General features: G+C 41.5%; 1 protein-coding gene across 2 annotated transcripts in view; it reads right to left on the reverse strand.

Moving 5' to 3' along the window:
* nsmaf (neutral sphingomyelinase (N-SMase) activation associated factor) overlaps positions 1–17,685 on the reverse strand; it is a 163,123-nt gene extending 145,438 nt beyond the window's left edge. For both annotated transcript variants that reach the window (XM_063063988.1, XM_063063997.1), the window contains exons 1-2: positions 17,568–17,685; positions 147–236 (exon numbers count right to left, since the gene is read on the reverse strand). In XM_063063988.1, coding sequence (XP_062920058.1) covers positions 147–236; positions 17,568–17,605 — 128 coding nt within the window. In that variant the 5' untranslated portion in view covers positions 17,606–17,685. The remainder of the gene's footprint in view (positions 1–146; positions 237–17,567) is intronic.
* Between the last annotated feature and the right edge of the window lie 5,406 nt (positions 17,686–23,091).

Genomic DNA, 23,091 nt, shown 5'->3' on the forward strand with positions numbered 1-23,091 from the left:
TCTGTACTATTCTATGTTCTACACGAAAGTTCTAAGGTCCTATTTGGCAAGTAATGGACAAACTGAAAGCATGCTTAAACATAAACAATAAAGCGACAAGGATACCAACACTACTACACAGTAACTTGAGTTTATATGTACAGTACCTCTTTTCTCCTTTGTTGTTGGTAAATACATGATAAAATGTGTGATAATCAAAATAATACTCTTCAAGGTCAAGCAGCAACAGAGTAAACCTATTTGATACAACAAATAAATATGAATAAACATTCATAAAACAGAGCACCAAAAAGAAATTTTCTTCCATTTCTAAACAAGATAATTTTTAATATATATTAAGGACAATCATCATATTAACTTGATGTGGTATCACTGTGCAATATAAATCTGCAGCTGTACAAGAACCAATAAGACAGGATTAGGCACTGGACCCCTCAAGCCTGCACGGTCACTCAATGTCATGACTGATCTACCCCAGGCCTCTACTCTTTCTCTGTGCCAGATTCCTGCCGCTCTCAATCCACAAATTTTGAAAATGTATCCACCCTCCACTTTAAGTACTTCTAATAATCTAGTCTCTACAACTCTTTGCAGTAGAGAATTCCAGAGATTCACAACTTTCTACAAGATGTCTACATAACTTGATTTTGAGTAATCAGTTCCCTTTCTTGAAACTATATCCCCTCATTGGATTCTCACCCACTTGTGAAGATACCTTCACATATCCTGTCGGGCTCTCTTAGACGTTTATAAGTATGACCATCCCACATTCTATGGAATTAAGGGAAACAAGTAGTGAGATCATGGAAACTGTACAGATTGAAAAGGAGGAGGTCCTTGCTGTGTTGAGGAAAATTAAAGTGGATAAATCCCCGGGACCTGACAGGGTGTTCCCTTGGACCTTGAAGGAGACTGGTGCTGAAATTGCAGGGGCCCTGGCAGAAATATTTAAAATGTCGCTGTCTACAGGTGAGGTGCTGGAGGATTGGAGAGTGGCTCACGTTGTTCCGTTGTTTAAAAAAGGATCGAAAAGTAATCCGGGAAATTATAGGCCGGTAAGTTTAACGTCGGTAGTAGGTAAGTTATTGAAGGGAGTACTAAGAGACAGAATATACAAGCATTTGGATAGACAGGGACTTATTAGGGAGAGTCAACATGGCTTTGTGCGTGGCAGGTCATGTTTGACCAATCCATTGGAGTGTTTCGAGGAGGTTACCAGGAAAGTGGATGAAGGGAAGGCAGTGGATATTGTCTACATGGACTTCAGTAAGGCCTTTGACAAGGTCCCGCATGGGAGGTTAGTTAGGAAACTGCAGTCGCTAGGTATACATGGAGAGGTGGTAAATTGGATTAGACATTGGCTCAATGGAAGAAGTCAAAGAGTGGTAGTAGAGAATTGCTTCTCCGGGTGGAGGCCTGTGACTAGTGGTGTGCAACAGGGATCAATGCTGGGTCCATTGTTATTTGTCATCTATATCAATGATCTGGATGATAATGTGGTAAATTGGATCAGCAAATTTGCTGATAATACAAAGATTGGAGGTGTAGTAGACAGCGAGGAAGGTTTTCAGAACCTGCAGAGGGACTTGGACCAGCTGGAAAAATGGGCTGAAAAATGGCAGATGGAGTTTAATGCAGACAAGTGTGAGGTATTGCACGTTGGAAGGACAAACCAACGTAGAACATACAGGGTTAATGGTAAGGCACTGAGGAGTGCAGTGGAACAGAGGGATCTGGGAATACAGATACAAAATTCCCTAAAAGTGGCGTCACAGGTAGATAGGGTCGTAAAGAGAGCTTTTGGTACATTGGCCTTTATTAATCGAAGTATTGAGTATAAGAGCTGGAATGTTATAATGAGGTTGTATAAGGCATTGGTGAGGCCGAATCTGGAGTACTGTGTTCAGTTTTGGTCACCAAATTACAGGAAGGATATAAATAAGGTTGAAAGGGTACAGAGAAGGTTTACAAGGTTGTTGCCGGGACTTGAGAAACTCAGTTACAGAGAAAGGTTGAATAGGTTAGGACTTTATTCCCTGGAGCGTAGAAGAATGAGGGGAGATTTGATAGAGGTATATAAAATTATTACGGGTATAGATAGAGTGAATGCAAGCAGGTTTTTTCCACTGAGGCAAGGGGAGAAAAAAACCAGAGGACATGGGTTAAGGGTGAGGGGGGAAAAGTTTAAAGGGAACATTAGGGGGGATTCTTCACACAGAGAGTGGTGGGAGTATGGAATGAGCTGCCAGACGAGGTGGTAAATGCGGGTTCTTTTTTAACATTTAAGAATAAATTGGACAGATACATGGATGGGAGGTGTATGGAGGGATATGGTCCGTGTGCAGGTCAGTGGGACTAGGCAGAAAATGGTTCGGCACAGCCAAGAAAGGCCAAAAGGCCTGTTTCTGTGCTGTAGTTTCTATAGTTCTATGGTTTTTTCTATGATTCTTCTGAACTCTAAAAAATACAGATCCAACTTGCTCCGTCTCTTCTGAAAGGATAATTCTCTCATTCCCAAGAATTAGCCTGGGAAATCACCTTTGGACTAGTTCAAGTTCAACTATATCCCTTAGCTAATGCAGGAAATACCCAAACCCAAATTTGTGCTACCTGCTCATTCAACAATATTGGAATCCTAGCAGTGCTGACTATTCTGTTGGTCAGCCTGTTAGATCAGTAGAGTGTTAATAATGTAACCAGCAATTTAGAGGTCAACACAGTTGCTGAGGTTATCAATGAAGGGTGAAACCATGAAAAAAAAGGCCTCTGCATTCTTATACTCCACACCCCTCATGTTACACTGCTCAATCAACCCATATTATTTTCAGATTGGATCCACTTCCATTATCAATCCCACCAATAACCCTGATTTAACCAGTGGCCAAGCAGTATGAAGTGTTGCCAGCTGAGTCAATGTACTACTGTTCAAGATGATCTACCAAAGCTGTCAATAATCTTTTTAAGAGAAAGTCAGCAGTTTTTCCAATTTATAAGGTTGTAAAATATTTTCATGTCACACAATACATTTAGTTGTAAACATAAAATGATGTATCAGTGGGAGATTTTAATTTCTGTAAAATTGACTGGGTCAACCACAGTATAGAATGGAGAGGAATTTGTGAAATGTGTCCAAGAAAGCTCCTTTTATCAATAGATAAATAGAGGAGATTACTAGAGAGGTGTAACACAGGACATCCTCCTGAGAAATGTTGACAAGTAATTCAGGTCATGTGACCATAATTATACCAGTTTAAAAAGAGTTTATGGAGGATTCAATGAGTTCACAGGTCAAGATCCTGAAATTTTGGAGCCATTAGGCAGGATTTTGCAGTGGTTGATTAGGCAGAATTGCTTGCAGGGAAAGATACATCTGCCTACTGAGAGACCTTTACAAGTGTTACATCAAGAGTTCTGGGCCCATATATTCCTGATGGGCAAGGATGGTAGGTTTCAGGAACCCTGGGTGATGAAAGACACTGAAGCTATGGTTAAGAAAAATGGGCAAGCAAACACGGGGCATAAGCAATTGGAAATTAGGGAATCTCTTGACTACAAGACTGTAGAAGTGCACTTAAGGGAGAAGTTTGGAGGGTAACAATGGCTAAGGGTCTGACAAGCAAGATGAACAAAATACACCAAAGTCTCCTGGGACTAAGAGAAAAATGGTGCCAGGAAGACAGTAGGTCTCCTGAAAGACCAGCATGACTGTGTGTGAACAAAGAAAACGAGTGAGATTTTAAATAAATATCTTTCTTTAGCTTTGACTCTAGAGAAAATTATTTAAACTAAGGAAATAGATTATTTGAACACTCAGTCCTCTTTTATTGTCATTTAGAAATGCATACATGCATTAAGAAATGATACAATGTTTCTCCGGAGTGATATCACAGAAATCAGGACAAACCAAAGACTAACACTGACAGAACCACATAATTATAACATATAGTTACAGCAGTGCAAAGCAATACCATAATTTGACAAAGAACAAGCCATGGGCACGGTAAATAAAGTCTCAAAAGTCCCTGAGTCAATCGACTCCTGAGTCTCCAATAGCAGGTGGCAAAAGGGAGAAACTCCCTGCCATAAACCTCCAGGCACCGTCAACTTGCCGATGTCTTGGAAGCAGCCGACCACAGCCGACACTGAATGAGGGAAATGAGTGGTGCTGTCTTGGACCACATGAGAATTAGCAGGGAGGAGGCACTGGAGACCTTAAATGCATTAAAATGGACAAAGCCCCAGGGCCCAGCCTGTTGCATTCTTGGATTTTGTTGGTAGATTGAATAGAAATTGTAGGCAAAACCCAGATTGTTGCTTCACCTTTGGCCCCACATGAGGTTCTATAGGATTAGAAAGTGACTAAAAAGTACTATTGTTGAAAAAGAGTAGCAAAGCAAGAAATAAACTACAGGCCAGTGTGTCTGACATTGGTGGTGGGTAAATTGCTGGAGGGGCTTCTGAGAGACAGGATCTACCAACATTTGGAGAAACAGTCTGACTTGCAACAGTCAGCACAACTTTTTGCATGGTAGTCTTACAATGTCTGACAATCTCTTGGGAGTTCTTAGAGGAGGTAACCAAGAGGGGAGATGAGGGTAGGGCAGTTGTTTATATGGACACCTTCAATAAAATCCCTTATGGCAGACCACATGAGATCCAGGAGGTATTCAGCAAATTGGATTTGTAATTGACTCAATGGTAGGAAGCAGAAGGTGATGATTGAGGGTTGTTTTTCCAACTGAAAGCTTGTGTCCAGTGGTATATTGTTTGTAATTTATATAAACGATTTGAATATGAATGTATAAGGCATGATTACCTTTTTGTTTGTGGATAACAGCACCTCCAGGTTCAAGAATAGTTACTGCCCCTCAACCATCAGGCTCTCGAACAAAAGGGGATAGCTACACTCATTTAAGGGATTCATATTGTTATTTCATGCTCATTATTTATTGCTATTTATTTATATCTGCATTTGCACAGTCTATTTACAGTTCCTGATGGTTACAGATTAGTTATTGTTCTATAGATTTGTAAAGTGTGCCCGCAGAGAAAGAATCTTAGGGTATGGTGGTGACATGTATGGACTCTGATAATAAATTTTACTTTGAATTTTGAATACTAAATACCTGATGTTGTAGTGAGTGTAGATTGGATTATACAAGTCAAATGTAACTCTGCTTACTGTACTGCATAATAATTGCTGAACTGCTTTCTGTCATGCCAGAGCTCTGTAGTTGTGTGGCTTCTTTTCATGTTTTTATAAACCTGCGAAAAATGAACTTAAGTTTCAATTGTTTACTGTGGGGTGAGGTAGGTGACGGAACCCCACACTGGCTGTACAAACTACATTTATTCACTGGGCAGCACTAGGACAAACAATGCTGCATGAAGGATGATGAAACTACTTTTTATGACAACATGGAAGAGTTTCATTTACCAATATAGTTTCAGAAGTAGAATCAGGATGATTATCATTGGCTTGAATGATGCAAAATTTGTTGTTTTACAGCAGTAGTAGTGTAGAGACAAAACTGCTAGAAATCACAAATAAATAGCAAAATAGCAAATACAGTGCAAATAAATTGTAATTCTATGTGCTACGACAAAAGTTTAAGATTGTTTTGATTTGATACAACATCTCCAAATGAGGTTTTTTACCTTCTGGGGAGTGGGGTAACATTTTCTGCTGTACTGATGTTAATATGGAATATATACAAAAAGTGTTTACTTATTTGAAGTAATAAAGCTACCACTGGTGCAATGCTATCACATACTTTCTAACTCTAGAGATGTATACCTTACCTAATTGTGAGCATTATTCCCCTCAGATGGTACCGACCAACCCTACCAGCTCACAGACTAAATGGAGAGAAGATACGAAAAACTGAGGTACAAAGATACGTGGAAGTGTTTGTGCAGGATTCCCTAAAGATTAATTTGCAGGTTGAGTCTGTGGTGAAGGTGGTAAATGCAATGTTAGCATTCATTTTAAGAGAACTAGAATATAAAAGTAAGGATATAAATTTGAGACTTTATTTGAGGTAAGGCCTCACTTGGAAGTATTGTGAACAATTTTGGGCCCATAACCTTTGAAAGGATGTGCTAAAACCGGAGAGAGTTCAAAGGATGTTCACAAAAATGATTCCAGGACTGAACGGCTTGTCATATGAAGAGCGTTTGATGGCTCTGGGTCTGTATTCACTCGAATTCAGAAGAATGAGGGGTGACTTAATTGAAACTTATTTAATGGTGAAAGGTCCTGATATAGAGTGGATGTGGAGAGGATGTTTCCTAAGGTGGGAGAGTCTAAGACCAGAGAGGACAGCTCCAGAGTAGAGGGGCATCGTTTCAGAATGGAGATGAGGAGGAATTTCTTTAGCCAAAGAGTGGTGAATCTGTGGGCAAATAGACTTGATGGGCAAATGGCCTAATTCTGCTCCTAAAGGAAAAGTAAGTCAGTAAATAAATAAAGCAATAATGAAGCATTGTTAGGGACCATTCAGAAACCTGATGGAGAGGAAGAGGATGGTCTTAAAATATTGAGTGTTGGTCTTCAGATTCTTGTAGCTCATCCCTGATGACAAGTAGCAAGAAGGCGGCAGGATGGACAGGGTTCTTGTTATTAGTGATGGAATGGCTCCATCTTGAGACACCACCTGTTGAAGCTGTCCTCGATGCTGGAGTGCACCGTGCTCATGATGGAGCTTGCTGCATCGATAACCCCTCTGCAGCCTCTTGCATTGGAGCCTCTATACCAAGCAGTGATGCAACCAGTTAAAATGTTCTCCACTGTATATCTTCAGAAGTTTGCAAAACATTGGGGTCATACCAAATCTCCTCAAATTCCCCATGAAGCAGAGCAGCTGGTGTGCCGCCTTATGATTGAATCAATGTGCTGGGATCAAGACAGATCCTTGGAGATGATGACACCCAGGAACTGGAAGCTGTTCACCCTTACCACTGCTTACTCCCCAATGAGGACTGGTGTGTGTTCCAAAAACTTGCATTTCTGAAGTCCACAATCAATTCTTTGGTCTTGCTGATGCTGAGTAAAGTTGTTGTGACACCACTCTACCAGCCAAAATATATCACTCCTGTACACCTCCAGGTTGCCACCTGAGATTTTAACCAACTGTGCTATCATCTGCAAATCTATAAATGGTGTTTGAGCTGTGCCTAGCTACACAGTCATGTGTGTAGAGAGTAGAGCAGTGGGCTAAATACACATCCCGGAGGTGCATCTGTGTTGTTTGTTATTACCAATCCATTCTAACTTGATCTCCCAATTAGAAAATAAAGGATCCAGTTGCAGAGGCTGATGTTTATAAACGCGATGACTAATACTGCAGGGGTGATGGTATCGAATGAAAAGCTACAATCAATAAACAGCACTTTGAGCATCTTGCTGTTGTCTAGGTCCTCCAAAGCAGAACCAAGAGCCAGTGAGGTTGTGTCCACTCAAGACCTTTTGCAGTTGTAGGTAAATTGCAGTGGGTCAAGAACCTTACTCTGGCAGGATTTACTTCTAGCCATAACCAACCTCGTAAAGCATTTTATTACAGTTAGATGTGAGTACCACTAGTCGACAGTCATTGAGGCAGCTCATCATGCTCTTCTTGGGTACAGATAAAATTGATGCCCTTTTAAAGCAGGTGGAAACCTCAGACAGCAGCAGAGAGAAATTGAAGATGTCCTTGTACAGTCCAGCCAGTCATCTGGCACAGATTACACCATGGGGCCTGATGTAATGCAAGGACTCATCCTCTTGAAGGATGTTCTGATATCAGCCTCCAAGTATTTTGTGGTGGGTTTTATTTTTTGCATTGCTGCTCTGTGGAAACTGTGGGGCTTTTACTGAAGGAGGAGCTGGATTAGCAATTATTGACTAATTTCCCTACAGGGTACAGAAAGGGACTTTTCTTCCTTTTGCTTCTGAAGTTCCTCTACTCTAGCTACTTATTAAGTGGTCGGTGCAAGTACTGTCTGTGAGTGATTCCAGAGTTGCACAGCATGCTGCAGATTAACATGAATCTTATCAGATGTTCAGCATTGTTTTCAACATATATTCAGGAACTATACACCATACTCCAACAGAAAAACCACATTCACCCTTTAGTTTGCCAAGGTAGTTCAGTTAACACTGATGTAATGACAGAATAAAGGCATCACGAACATTGCCTGGATAACTACAAGATCTGCTGATTATGTCAAATACCAGACTTTACTGATGAAATGGTATCTTTTTGTTTATAGGATAACTTACATCATCTACAAAATAATATGAGAGATTTAGGGCAGGTAATTCATCTAGACCACATCAGTACTGTACCTACCAGAAAGAATAATGACAATTGGGTACTTGCCTCATCTACTTAAATTCAAACAGTGTTTTTCACAGAATATTGCACACACGATGAATGCATTTCCTAATAACAGGATGCAAATATTCTACATAATGTTAGTAGTCCAATCCAAATTTAAGGGTTGGAAATAGATAACTTTCTGGTCAACTCTACAGTCAGAGGAGACTACTCTCCACTTTTCTGTATACTGTAGTGTGATTCCTGTTATTGCCATCAGTAAGAAACAGTAATAAAAGGGGTGATGATCCAAGGTAGTAGAGGTAGTCAGATCCACCTCTTTCTTCTCCTCAGATCCATTGTTGATCTGCAAATTGATGAGTAGCTACAGGCAGACACACTGCCTTCAGGGCAGAGTCAATCACGACAAAAGAACCGGTCTGAAAAACCCTTTGTTCCTTTAATCATCATTTACATATTGGAAATACGGTTCAGAGAAGGCAGAGTCTGGAGCAAATGACTGAAGCACACTGCCGAAGTGAAACAGATGCTGCAAATATTCCTGAGCTCTGGACTTGGTTGGTATAGTGAATAAAGACAATGTATTTTATAAACACATCATGAATGTATTTTTTGGAAAGGTTGAGAACCAAATATAGTTGACAACTGCTTCAGAGTACATCCTTAGAAATAGTGCGCAAAGCCTGTGTCACACAGATGTGTGCGATGAACATCAACAAAACTACAACATCACTTTTGAGACAGTCTTGGCAAAAAGCCATTCCAAAATGAGATGGGTGATGGTCACACACAGTGCCAGGCAACAAGTCTCTGTTGGTAACTGGGAATTGGTTTTATTATTGTCACATGTACTGAGATACAATAAAAAGCTTTTGTTGGCATGATATCCAGACAGATCATTCCATACACAAGTACACTGATGTAGTATGAAAAGGCAAAACAAAAATGTACAATATAGGATTATTATCACAGAGAAATTGGAGTGCAGGTAGACAAAGAAATGCAAGGGCCACGACGAGGTAGATTGAGAGATCAAGACTTCATCTTTATCACCTAAATGATCTGTTCAAAAGTATTATACCAACAGAATAGAAACTGTCTTTCAGCTTGATGATAATCTGTCGAGCTTTTGTATCTTCTGCTCAATGGGAGGGAAGGGATAAGAGATTGACCAGGGTGGGAGGAATATCGGATCATGTTGGATGCTTTCCTAAGACAGCGAGTACAGACAGAATCAATTGAGGGGATGTCAATTTTAATGATAGATTGGGTTGCATTTACAACTGTGCAATTTCTCGTGGATTGGGGCAGAACAGTTGCTATACAAGCTATGTTGCATCCGGATAGGATGCTTTCTATAGTGCATCTGTAAATGTTGGTAAAGATCAAAAGAAACATCCCAAATTTCCTTAGCCTTCTGAGCACCTTAGCTTGCTGTTTTAATTAAAATTGTTGCTGGTAGTCACTCGCAGGAAGATGAAGCTCTCAACCATCTCCACCTCAGCACTATTTAGGGTAAGTACTCCATCCAGCTTCCTCAAATCGATGACCAGCTCTCTTGTCTTGTTGGCATTGAGGGAGAGGTTATCGTGACACCATGCCACTGGACTCTCCTTTTTCTTCCTGTGCTCCATCCCACCATTGTATGAGATCCAGCCCACCACAGTGATGCCATCTGCAAACTTGTAAATGGAGTTACAGTAGAATTTGGCCACAAGTCATGAGTGCATAGGAAGTAAAAATAAGAAGCAGAGGACACTGATCAACAGAGCTTTATTCAATACCAGGCAAGCAAGGTCTAGCTGGCTGTTCAAAAAAGCCGGTGCTAATTATTTTGAATTAATGTTTACTACTGGCTTAGCCTAGATCTGGGTATGAATTTCAGATCTGAAGCTATAAGGGAGCTTCAGACCCTAGAAAACAAGGTCTGTGACACGATTTTCTATAACATGAAACTTCATCTACACATCAAGAAACATTATTTTTTAAAAAGACTGAATTTACTGTTCTGCTGTACAGTGCTTATAAAAAGTATTCACCCTCCTTGGAAGTTTTCATGTTTTGTTGTTTTACACCATTGAATCACAGTGCATCTAATCTGGCTTTTTTTGACACTGATCAACAAAAAAAGACTCTTTCATATCAAAGTGAAAACAAATTTCTTCAAATTGGTCTAAATTTATTACAATTATTAAAAAAAAATAATTGATTGCATTTTTACTCACTGTTCAGAGATTACCTGTGGAAACTGAAATCCCTGATAGGCACTCCTACTTTCATTGTTAATGTATTTAAAACTACATATGAAAATGGAAGTGCATACTGATGAATAAAGACAAAAAATAAAAACTATTCACAAATATATACAGTGGACATACATGGATAAAGTTCATAGCAGGACAATGAGTAACACAAACTTACTTATAAAACACCTTTAAAACAGCAAATTAACAACAATAATTAACAAGTAGATATTAGGATAGACAATTAGTGAAAGAACTATGCTCTGATGAACATCGTAAAGAAATGAAAAACTGAGAAGGGAAGTAGGTGAGAAAGTGAATGCTGGATCACAGTACATGAATGTACAGCTGCCAATAGTGATGCATTTAAATCTATGATATAGACACCTAGATTGGAAAAAATGAAGATTTTGCATAAGTTACAGTACTTAAAACAATGGCGAAAGTTAAAGACAATTCAGTTTTAACCAAGGCAGCAAAACCTTTCAGCTATATTGTATATTTAATACCCAACTTAAAAAAATGTGCTAAGGTGCATCTGAATCTCCACACCAATCGAGACATAGAACAGCAAAAGATTGGACAATAAAAGTATACTTTAAGGAAGAAAAATAAGACACTGAACTGAATTTGGGGAATGAGTTACAGGCTTGAATGGTAAAAGCATAAATGCCCTCATTAGTAGGAGTGGTGGAAAATACTACAAAAGGAGGACAACAGGCAGATGAAGTGGATCTTGATATTTGAAATCAAGGTGAGAATTTTAAAATCAGGAAGCCAAGCCAGGGTTCTGCCCTAGGCAAAGAAATCCAATGAAAGCAATTCCTGGATAATATTCCAAAAATAAAAACAGACAGACAAGCAAATGCAGCACATTCAGGTGGACAACAGTAGATAACTAATGGAAGATGCAATATAGTCAAGTGTATCAGACTAGAAGGAAAAGAGATAGATAAGCATAATCAATTTCCATTAATGAACTTGATAATAAGCATTTCATTTAATGCCTTATCCAAATTCAACATTCGATATTCCAGAATAATTGAATGTTTAATTGTACAGCGCGGGTCTGTAAATAGAAGTTCACACTGAGGAGAAAATAAGATGTAAAGTTGAAGGAAATCAAAAGTGAGCTTGAGGTCAAAGAGGCTCAGGTTCTGGATAATTACCAAAATAGCCTTGCACCTGGATGCAGAACAAGATCATAAAGGCATGTGGAAAGATATGTTTCAGCTAATGGAAAGACAAACCAGAAGTCACATAAGTTAACAGAAGACTGAAAGTAAAAGTTACAATTCAATCCTCTGATTCTGATTACAAATAATTTTTGGTTGGTTATCAACCAGGTACTATTGGATAGCTTGCACTTATATTTTTTAAGCAGTTTGCTCCGTTCTTAAATATAGACAGACACTAAATTTATTTATTTGTTGGGATACAGCATGGAGTAGGCCCTTCAAGCTGTGCTGTCCAGCAGTCTCTAGCCTAACCACGGGACAATTTACAATGACCAATTAACCTACCAACAGCTACACCTTTGTACTGTGAGAGGAAACCGGAGAACCCAGAGAAAAGCCACGCGGTTATGGGGACAATGTACAAACTCCTTACAGGCAGTGGTAGGAAACGAACCTGGGTCACCTATACTGTAAAGTGTTGTGCTAATCACTACACTACCATGCCGCTGTAAGTGACATGATTGCGAATTAGAAATACAGACACTGAAAATCAATAGCAATAGAAAATTCTGGAAACATCCAGCAAGTTAAGCACTATCTGTTAAAAGAGAAACAAACCAATGACCTGCAGCTTTGACTACATTTCCCCTTCTGTAGATACTGCTAGACCTGTTGAGTGTTTTCAGCATTTTCTGGATTTATACTAAATAGCAGCAGTTACCTTACCCAACTTGGCAAACCTGTTATTCAACCGAGAACATTAACAATGAGCTTTAGAAAATTATTTAACTACAGGGTAGCAACAAGCCCATTCTCAGCAATGAAATGCACGAATAGTTTATTGAATAGTAATAAAGAGCAAGAAGCTTAGATCATTTTCAGTTCCTAATTCTGAATTTAACCAGATCACTCTCTTCTACTGACACTAGTGTAGCAAGGGGAACCATGACCGAACTGAGACTGTCAGTTGTTAGAGAACCAGCTCACAGGATATACCTGCTGTGTTTTCTCCCTCACCAGCCTGTTGCAAATATATCACCATGGGAGTATTCAGAATAACCACATTAGTCTGTATGGTGTGAGAGTATTCAGAATAACTATCACATAGTCTGTATGGTGTCTAAATCCTAGAAACAAACTTGCATCACTATTTCAGGAAGGTGGTTAAATGGAATGATTGCAAGAAAAGACCCAGCAGCAGTAGGCCAGACACTCACGATCCCAAAAGTAGTGAAGTTGCACTCCATCGTAATCTGCATCCTCATGGACCGGCAGAGCCTTCGCTAACACCAGAAACAAAGCTTCTTGACTCATGTCCCATTCTACAGTCTTCTGCAAATAAATCTGAGCAGAGGCTCCAGTACAGTACAGCAACCCTATACTATCAGGAGCAGACAAGATGCTATTGCAGAGGAATCATTCCTAGTGCCCCAGACAATACTAACTCCCCACACTCCTCCAAAAAAAAATCAACATCACGACCAAATCACCATATCATTATCTCACTGCTTTGCGACAATAGCTGTTCTCTATACTACACCAACAATATAAAAATACTTCACGAACTATAAAATACTTTGTCCTGAAAGAGATGTTAGAAATGCAAAAAATAATTCAAGTTCCCCTTTCACAGATGTGCTAAATATCATGCTACAAATAGTACCAACAATTTGCTTTTGTATTGACAAAGCTGTAACCACTGTGTAGGTAGCCCCTCAAAACTGACTTACTGCCACTCCTGTACTGTGGGCTCTGAAGTGGCTACTGGCACCAATGTGGGAACGTAGACTCTTCCCCAGGTGACATAACCAATGTCTGTTGGGTGGGTGATTTGTAAGACCTTTAATATTTTCCTCTGTTGCTTAGAATTTTCTTCGTATGGTAAAGTCAAAATAGAGTGATAGCTTCAGAAGTTAGTGCCAACATATGGCTTGCGGAATCTGACGGTGTGTAACCAAGGCCTCAGTGATGGATGGTGTTGACATGAGAAATTTTGATCCTCCTTTCAATGAGTTAAGAACATCCTATAGACATAGCACTGATGAGATTTTCCCCCCAATACTTGGTATAAGTAGCTCAATTCTCAGAAGCAAAATGGAGGCCAGAATCATTGCTGCCTACTCAACCATGACCCTATGCCAAGTCTGAGGCCTTGATCTTCAAGCACCCTTTTTCTCAAGTGACCAAAGACTGTTTTGACACAATGAAGGCAGTGGAGAATTTCATCTTCAATGCCCGTCTTCATCAAGAGGTGGAACCCAAGAAAGGGACACAGCCCTTAGTCTTGCTCTGAATTGTTTATGTTAGGGGCAGTGTATTGCAATGAGAGCAAGTTGGTACAAGCCCTTGGTTTTACAGATGTAAAGTGCAAGCCAATCCTCTCATATGCCTCGACAAAAGCAAGTTTGGAGCTTAGCCTCAGAGTGAGTAACCATAATTGCAAACTGCAGCTTATTATTCACCCATAAGTGACTGGTTCCAGAGTGCAGCTGAACAGCTGTCCATTGGTTCTGATGATTAGCTCCACTCACATTAGAAACTTTCTGGAGGAAAAAAGAAACTTTGTGAAAAAGTTTGAGAATGTGTTGCAACGATGATGTAGACTTGCACTGCATTATACCCATTCTTTAAAATTAGGGCATCATGGTTGGGGACAAATTTCTGTGGGCAGTCATATTTGATGTTATTCACAGTTGCTTACGAAGTTAAAGGTTTTAATTTGGTTGACAAAGGCCATTTTCCTTTAAGTTGCTGTTGAGTAAAGTTCATATCCCTTCTGCCTCCAAACAAACAAGAATCTATTCAGGGCGCAGCTCTGATCTCCCGCTAGAGACATTTGAGGAGGACGCTGGCAGTGAACTATACCAATGAAGTGAGACCCGTTAGTAGCTGAGATGATGGTAGCCTATTCTTGAAGGTGATGCTCACACCATGAAGTATTTCTCTTCCAGTTTGTTCCTCCAAGAGATGTGCACATACCCATCACGTCTTAGTGCAATAATGTTGATGAGAAAGTTGAGTTATAGAAATTTAACACTGTTGGAATCATTCATGAGGGTTCTGACATACTAGGTACTGAACTTCATGTTACCACCAGGGCCAACAGCAAGGGAGAACAGACAACCAGAGACCAGGTTATGCTGTACTATTTTAATGTTCACATACTAATTGGCCCACATTTGGGTGCACCAATATGTTGCAATACAAAATTACATGAATATCATTTGTTGAAAGGAACAAGTCACATTTGGAGTTAGGCAGCCCCAAAAATATTTTCAATAAATTTAGTACCAATTAATAGATCATGTCAATGGATAACGCAAAGGCTAATGACTCTATCCTTGAATCCTTCAGGCATTTAATCCAAAACCTGCTACATCTGATCAAGCTGTGCCACTGCACACATAACAATGGCATCCATCCAGATCAGAGGATTATCCAGTACATTCAGTCCACAAAAAGCAAGACACCCTGATCCAACCATTTTCTGCCCCATCGATCCACTTTCAAGTCAGAGAAGAGGAAGAAATCTTTAACAGTACTGTCAAGTAGCAATGTCTCACCAATATGCAGCTCCATGCTCATGAAACATTGGCCACAGATACAATGGAATCCACCTTCAAGTTCCCCTTCACAACACACCAGCCTGGCATGGACATACAAATTAGTATGCTTTAATCATCTGGATCAAAATCCCATTTCTCTCTTCCTAGCAACACTGTAGGAAGCACCAAACTGTCCAGCCATACATCTCTTTCCAAATGGCATTTACAGATGGTCATTAAATTTACCAGTAGTCTCCATCAATAAACAAAAGATGAGGACTGTTCTGCCCACTGTGGTACATCTACACCGTTTTGAGCAGCTGGTTGTAGATCACGTTAAATCTCATCTTCCTGACACTTCGGACCCTCTCCAGTTCACATCACTCAAATCAGTCCAATGACGATGCCACAGCCTCTGCACGCCACACAGTCCTGGCCCACATGGAAAATGATGCCTGTTTATTGACTTCAGCTCAGTATTTGATATGATCATCCCTCAGAAGCTGGTGGGTAAACTGTTCTCACTGGGGACTCAACAACTCTCTGTAACTGGATCTTGGACTCCTTGACAGAAAAGCAACAGTCAGTGTGTGTTGGCAGAAACATCTCTAGCTCTATCACACTGAGCACAAGTGCCTCCCAGGGCTGCACGCTCTGCCCACTGCCGTTCAAACTGTTGGCCCATGACTGCAGTGCTAGATCCAGTTCAAACGGAATCATCAAGTATGCTAATCACAACAGAGACCGGCCTCATCAATAATGATGAGATGCATACAGAGAGGAGGTACAGCGGCTGGTGGAATGGTGCGAGCGCAATAACTTGAGCCTTAATGTGGACAAGACCAAAGAGATGATTGTGGATTTTAGGAAAGTGCAGACTGACTATTCCTCACTGCACATACATGGCTCCTCCCTGGAGAGAGTTAGGAGCACCAAGTTTCTGGGAGTGCACATAATGGATGATCTCACCTGACCCCTCAACACCACCTTTTTAGTCAAGAAAGCACAGCAACGTCTCCACTTCCTGACGAGATTGAGGGGAGTAAGGCTCCACCCCCTCCCCAACTATTTTAACCTAACTTTTTTTTCACAGGAGCACCAACGAGTGTGTCCGGACCAGCTGCATTACAGTCTGGTACAGGAATTGCAAGGTATCTGACTGCATGTCTCCACAAAGGATTGACAGGACTGCTGCCATCCCCCTAATAAAAATATTTATCAGGAGCGCTACATATGCAGAGCCCTTAGCATTGTCAATGATCCCTCCCACCCATCCAACAATCTTTGACCACCTACCATCAGGCAGGAGGTACTGTAACATTAGGACAAGAACTGTTAGGATGGGAAACAGCTTCTTCCCCCGGACTGAATACGCTGTCACCACTAAGGTCTCATCCTGCATGAAGCGCCAGTTGCATAATACCGTTTACTTTTTAACTTGTATCCAATATACACCTTACAACTCATTAACTTTGTTTGTGGTAATACTACATTATGTGAGTTATATGTACTGTATTTTGTGCACTTGGGTCCAGAGGAACATTATTTTGTTTGGCAGTATATATACAGTTGAATGACAATACACTGAACTTGTATGTAAATACCCCCAGGTCATCAGACCATGGAGTTTTGGTTTTGTTCAAATCACTATAAGAAAATATTTAATAGGCACTAAGGAAACGTGGGCTGCTCCATCCATATCTGCCATTAAGATACACCGTTTAGAAAATAGTGTGCAAATCCCTTTTCAAAAAAAGTGATTGTAGCAACAAATTTATATCTGTAAACCGTAATATCACTGCCATAGAACAAGTTCCGTGAACTCATTATCTCATTTTCAATTGCAACCATGTGGCAAGGATATCAGCTCCAGAACAGAAAAGCAGAAAACTGCATTTAACTCTCAACTGGAAACATTACAATTCCAAAGACAGTTGACCCAAGTATCAATGTGCCAACTACCAGAAACAAATAAAAAAAGCTCTTGAATTGTGATGAAAGAGTAAAACTTGAGGATTAAAAGTTAGATGAAAATAAGTCATCCCGCGAACAGCTGCAGCAGAGCCCAGCTTTCAGCTCGTTCCCAGCACCGAATCGCTCGATCAGAGCGATGCCGGATGCCGGATGCCACTCGGGGCCGCCCTCCGCTGCCGACCGGCCGGTGTCGGCTTGGCCCAGATGGCGGGCCTAGTTGCCGATCCGTGAACTGGCGTGAAGCGGTACCGACCGGTTCCACCCCTCCATCCAGGCAGCTCCCTGCCCAGCCGAATTCATGCTCACCTCTCCTTGCGGCGCTGATGCTTCTTCACGAACGCCATTGAGACAGAGACAACACAACAGCAGCGGCACACTTCGACACCCCGCACAACAGGAACCGAGGGCCCCCGCTCCGCTCCGCTCCGCCCCGCCCCGCCCAACAGCACCAGCTGGGGACTCCGACCCCGCCCACCGATCCCGACGGGTTCTGATCCGCCCACCCCCAGCAGCCGGGCCGGACTGGGGCCTCAGGTCTCGCCCACCGACACCAGCGGGTTTAGGGGTCGGGGTAGGGGGACGGGAGAGTAGAGGTTCTGGCCCGCCCCCACCAGCAGGGGGCAGTTTCAGCACCTTCCACATCCACTCCAGCACAACCAGCAGGATCAGTTCCCGGTACACCAACCACAACAACAAACATTGGGGTTTCCGGCAGCAACCACGGTTAGCATAAGGAGCTGTTATGACATTGCTAGGAGCAGGAGATTCATCCATCAATACCCACCGCCACCTATAGATCCTCTGCACAACGAGGCGACAGTACCAATAGAGCTTCGGGAGGGGTCCATCAAACACTGCACACAGCAATCTACTGGTGATTCCAGCACTGAAAGGGGCCTCCATTGACACCAGTGTAGAGCGACCTAGCACCACCCACAGCCACCAGCTGAAGCTAGTTTCAGTACTAAGAGCTACCAGTGCAGGGCAAAAATGAACCTACAAGGTTTCAAGCGGAGCACAGGTAGACTCCACTATATCATCTAGCAGAGAGCAGGCAAACTTCCAACACCAGCCAACAGAAGGCAGACAAATCCTCCATACTAACCAGCAGAGAGTAGGCAAACTCCCCACTCTGACCAGTAGAAAGCCGACAAACTCTCCCACACCAATCAACCGAGGGCAAACAATATCTGCCACACCAACCAGCAGAAGACAGGCAACCTCCCCCACACCAACTGGCAGAAGGCAGGCAAACTCCCATTACAGCAAACAGGAGAATGGGCAGACAATGTCAAAGCTTTCTCAGGTAATGCCCCAGAACTGATGTTAATTTTCTTGTAGTTCAGTTTTGTAGGGTGTGAAGTGGCTAATGAGGTCAATCCGAGATATACAGATGGGGTACAAGGTGCCGGACAGGACAGTGGGTAGGTAGTTAGGGAGGTGATGCATTCTTTCTGCTGTTTTCACAGGGTCTTCTTGTGCATCCGATGTCCAGCCTTTCAGGTTCCAAATGCTCCTTCTCCACGTTGATGGTCATGGGCATCAGTTTCAGTGTGGATGTTGCACTTTTTCAAAGCTTTACCACATTCACATCCTCAGGGCTAAGGAAATTTGGCATTTCCCTAATGACTCTCACCAATTTTTACAGATGCATCATAGAAATCATCCTATTCCAACACATCACAACTTGGGATGGCAACTGTTCTGCCCAATACCACAGGAAATTGCAGAGAGTTGTGAACACAGCCCATCATTACAAATTAGCTACCCCTCTGCTGACTCTGTCTATACTCCCCACTACTTCAGAAAAGCAGCCAACATAATCAAGCATCCCTTTCACCCCGATCATTCTCCCTTCTTCCCCTTCCCAACTGACAGGAGATACAAAAGCCTGACAATGAGTGGCACCAGATGCAAAGACAGCTTCTATCCCACTCTTATCAGACTCTTGGACAAACCTCTTATAACTGTAATGTTATATATCCTGTATTCTGTTTTTCCTTTATATACTACCTCAATGTATGGAATGATCTGTTTAGATGGCTTGCACACAAAAGCTTTTCACTGTATCTTGCTATGCATGACAATCTAGCTTCCCCTCCACTGACTCTATACTTCTCACTGCCAATTTCCAGTGCTGTGTCTAAGGTCACTTACGGTGGTTTGCTAATCCATCTTATGAATTTGGAGGATTCTGTAGTGACAATGTCGGTACGTTTCCATGTTCTGAAATACCTGCTATATGTAGTTTATGTCTCAGAAGCAAATAGAAGGACAGGAATCACCGCTACCAGTAGCCCATGATTTTTGTGCAGGTTGCAGCTCTTGACCTTCATGTACCTTTTTCAAAGGCATAGAAGCTGGTGGTGAATTTCATCATCAATATCTACCTTGCTGAGAGGTGGCTCTTGAGAATAAGGAATGAGCACGCAGAAACAAAACTATCATTTGTACAGTGCAGCACAATAACAGGCTGGGTTGACCTTGGTTTTGGAGTATAGACACCATAGCTTTTCATTTTTTCTGATCCTCAAATACTATTTTCCTTAATTAACCAAAGACTGCACACATACTTTGAAGGTGATGAGAATTTTCCTCACTTACTTGTGTGCTGAGCGGTGGTCTTGAGATATGAGATGTTGCCAACGTTATCCAATATCTCACCATGAACCAGTAAAAGCTGATAGGTAATCTCACAGAAATCTTAAAGGGTTAGCCACTAGAACCAGCAGAGTCTAGTGCAGATGCTGATGTCCACTCTGTCTATGCTTCTTAGAATTTGTACACCTCTGTTGGGGTGTTAGAAATAAGTATAAAATTAAAAACATTTCAGAGAAATGAATGAGATGAGATGAGATCAGAATGAGATGATTCTGCAAGACCTGATGACCTGCATATGACAAATTGAAAAAGGTGGCAACATAGATGGTGATGGACTGGAGATTGTCTTTGTAAATGCATCGATTTTTCTGTAGTTCTCAAAGCTTGGAAAGGGGGAAATGCAATCCCATTGTTTAAGAAAGGAGAGAGAGAAAAGACAGAAACAGTTAGTTTGATATCAGTATTTGGGATAATATACTAAATTTAAAGTGTTGTACTAAGAAAGTGATAACAATGCACAAGGAAACTAATAGGAAAAGGCAGAGTCAAAATGAATTTGTGAAAAGAAAATCACGGTGAACAAATTTATTAATTTTTTTGTAGTTGTTACTAATAGAATAGATAAGAAGGAACCAGTAGCTAAGATGTATTGCAGTTTCAGAAGGGTTTGATAAGATACCAAACAAGAAGGTATTATTGAATTGGAGCTCATTGAATTTGAGATGCTGGCTCAGATTGGTGACTGGTTAACAGACACAAAACACAGAGTAGAATAAATATGTCATTTTCTGGTTAGGAGACCATAACAGTGAGATGGAGGAACTGAGCGAAATACATGTTAGTAGGGAAGTGGTGTTGGGTAAATGAAGGGATTAAAGGCAGATAAATCCCCAGGGCCAGATGGTCTGCATCCCAGAGTGCTTAAGGAAGTAGCCCAGGAAATAGTGGATGCATTAGTGATAATTTTTCAAAACTCGTTAGATTCTGGACTAGTTCCTGAGGATTGGAGAGTGGCTAATGTAACCCCACTTTTTAAAAAAGGACGGAGAGAGAAACCGGGGAATTATAGACCGGTTAGCCTAACGTCGGTGGTGGGGAAACTGCTGGAGTCAGTTATCAAAGATGTGATAACAGCACATTTGGAAAGCGGTGAAATCATCGGACAAAGTCAGCATGGATTTGTGAAAGGAAAATCATGTCTGACAAATCTCATCGAATTTTTTGAGGATGTAACTAGTAGAGGGGATAGGGGAGAACCAGCGGATGTGGTATATTTGGATTTTCAAAAGGCTTTTGACAAGGTCCCACACAGGAGATTAGTGTGCAAACTTAAAGCACACGGTATTGGGGGTAAGGTATTGACGTGGATAGAGAATTGGTTAGCAGACAGGAAGCAAAGAGTGGGAATAAACGGGACCTTTTCAGAATGGCAGGCAGTGACTAGTGGGGTACTGCAAGGCTCAGTGCTGGGACCCCAGTTGTTTACAATATATATTAATGACTTGGATGAGGGAATTAAATGCAGCATCTCCAAGTTTGCGGATGACATGAAGCTGGGCGGCAGTGTTAGCTGTGAGGAGGATGCTAAGAGGACGCAGGGTGACTTGGATAGGTTGGGTGAGTGGGCAAATTCATGGCAGATGCAATTTAATGTGGATAAATGTGAAGTTATCCACTTTGGTGGCAAAAATAGGAAAACAGATTATTATCTGAATGGTGGCCGATTAGGAAAAGGGGAGGTGCAATGAGACCTGGGTGTCATTATACACCAGTCATTGAAAGTGGGCATGCAGGTACAGCAGGCGGTGAAAAAGGCGAATGGTATGCTGGCATTTATAGCGAGAGGATTCGAGTACAGGAGCAGGGAGGTACTACTGCAGTTGTACAAGGCCTTGGTGAGACCACACCTGGAGTATTGTGTGCAGTTTTGGTCCCCTAATCTGAGGAAAGACATCCTTGCCATAGAGGGAGTACAAAGAAGGTTCACCAGATTGATTCCTGGGATGGCAGGACTTTCATATGAAGAAAGACTGGATGAACTGGGCTTGTACTCGTTGGAATTTAGAAGATTGAGGGGGGATCTGATTGAAACATTTAAAATCCTAAAGGGATTGGACAGGCTAGATGCAGGAAGATTGTTCCCGATGTTGGGGAAGTCCAGAACGAGGGGTCACAGTTTGAGGATAAAGGGGAAGCCTTTTAGGACCGAGATTAGGAAAAACTTCTTCACACAGAGAGTGGTGAATCTGTGGAATTCTCTGCCACAGGAAACAGTTGAGGCCAGTTCATTGGCTATATTTAAGAGGGAGTTAGATATGGCCTTGTGGCTACGGGGATCAGGGGGTGTGGAGGGAAGGCTGGTGCAGGGTTCTGAGTTGGATGATCAGCCATGATCATAATAAATGGCGGTGCAGGCTCAAAGGGCCGAATGGCCTACTCCTGCACCTATTTTCTATGTCTATGTTTCTATAACTTGTGGAGTACCTCAAGAATTGGTACTGGGTGATAATCAATACCAATAATTTTGGATGAAGGACCAGGAGATGACGCTATCTGGAGATGATCTAAACTGGGTTGGGAGAAGAATTCAGTGAGGTTTTGGAAGGTTATAGATGGGCAAAATAAAGGGCAAGGGCATAGCAAAGGGAACATAATGTAAAAATAGTGTAGTCATCCATTTAGGTACAAACATAGAGAACTAAATTATTTTCAAATTATGGAAGATTGCAGGGTCTTGGTGTACGCACCAAAGTCTTCAAATCAAATCACTGGAAGTTAACATGTAGGTGAAGCAAGCAATCCAGAGGAAAAAAACATACATTGGCCTCCACTGAAATAAATTTGGATACAAAGTGAAAGGTGTTCAACTGCAATTGTACAGGGCCACATGGGAATATTATATACAAAATGAGTTCCTACCTAAGAAATAGTATATTGAAAATGGAAGTACATCCAAGGTTTGCCAGACTGAAGAAGCGGCCCCAACTCCGACCCCTGCGGAACACCACTAGTAACCGGCAACCAATCAGAATAGGATCCCTTTGTTCCCACATCTTGTTTACTGCCTATCAGCCAATGCTCCACCCATTCCAATATCTTTCCTGTAATTCCATGGGCTCTCATCTTATTAAGCAGCCTCTTATGCGGCACCTTATCTGTGGTAACTTCTACTTTGAAAAAGGCACACTCGACAACTTCATGCCCAAAGAAACAACTTTATCTCGAACGT

Source organism: Mobula hypostoma, chromosome 1 (genome assembly GCF_963921235.1).
Source record: "Mobula hypostoma chromosome 1, sMobHyp1.1, whole genome shotgun sequence".
NCBI lineage: Eukaryota > Metazoa > Chordata > Chondrichthyes > Myliobatiformes > Myliobatidae > Mobula > Mobula hypostoma.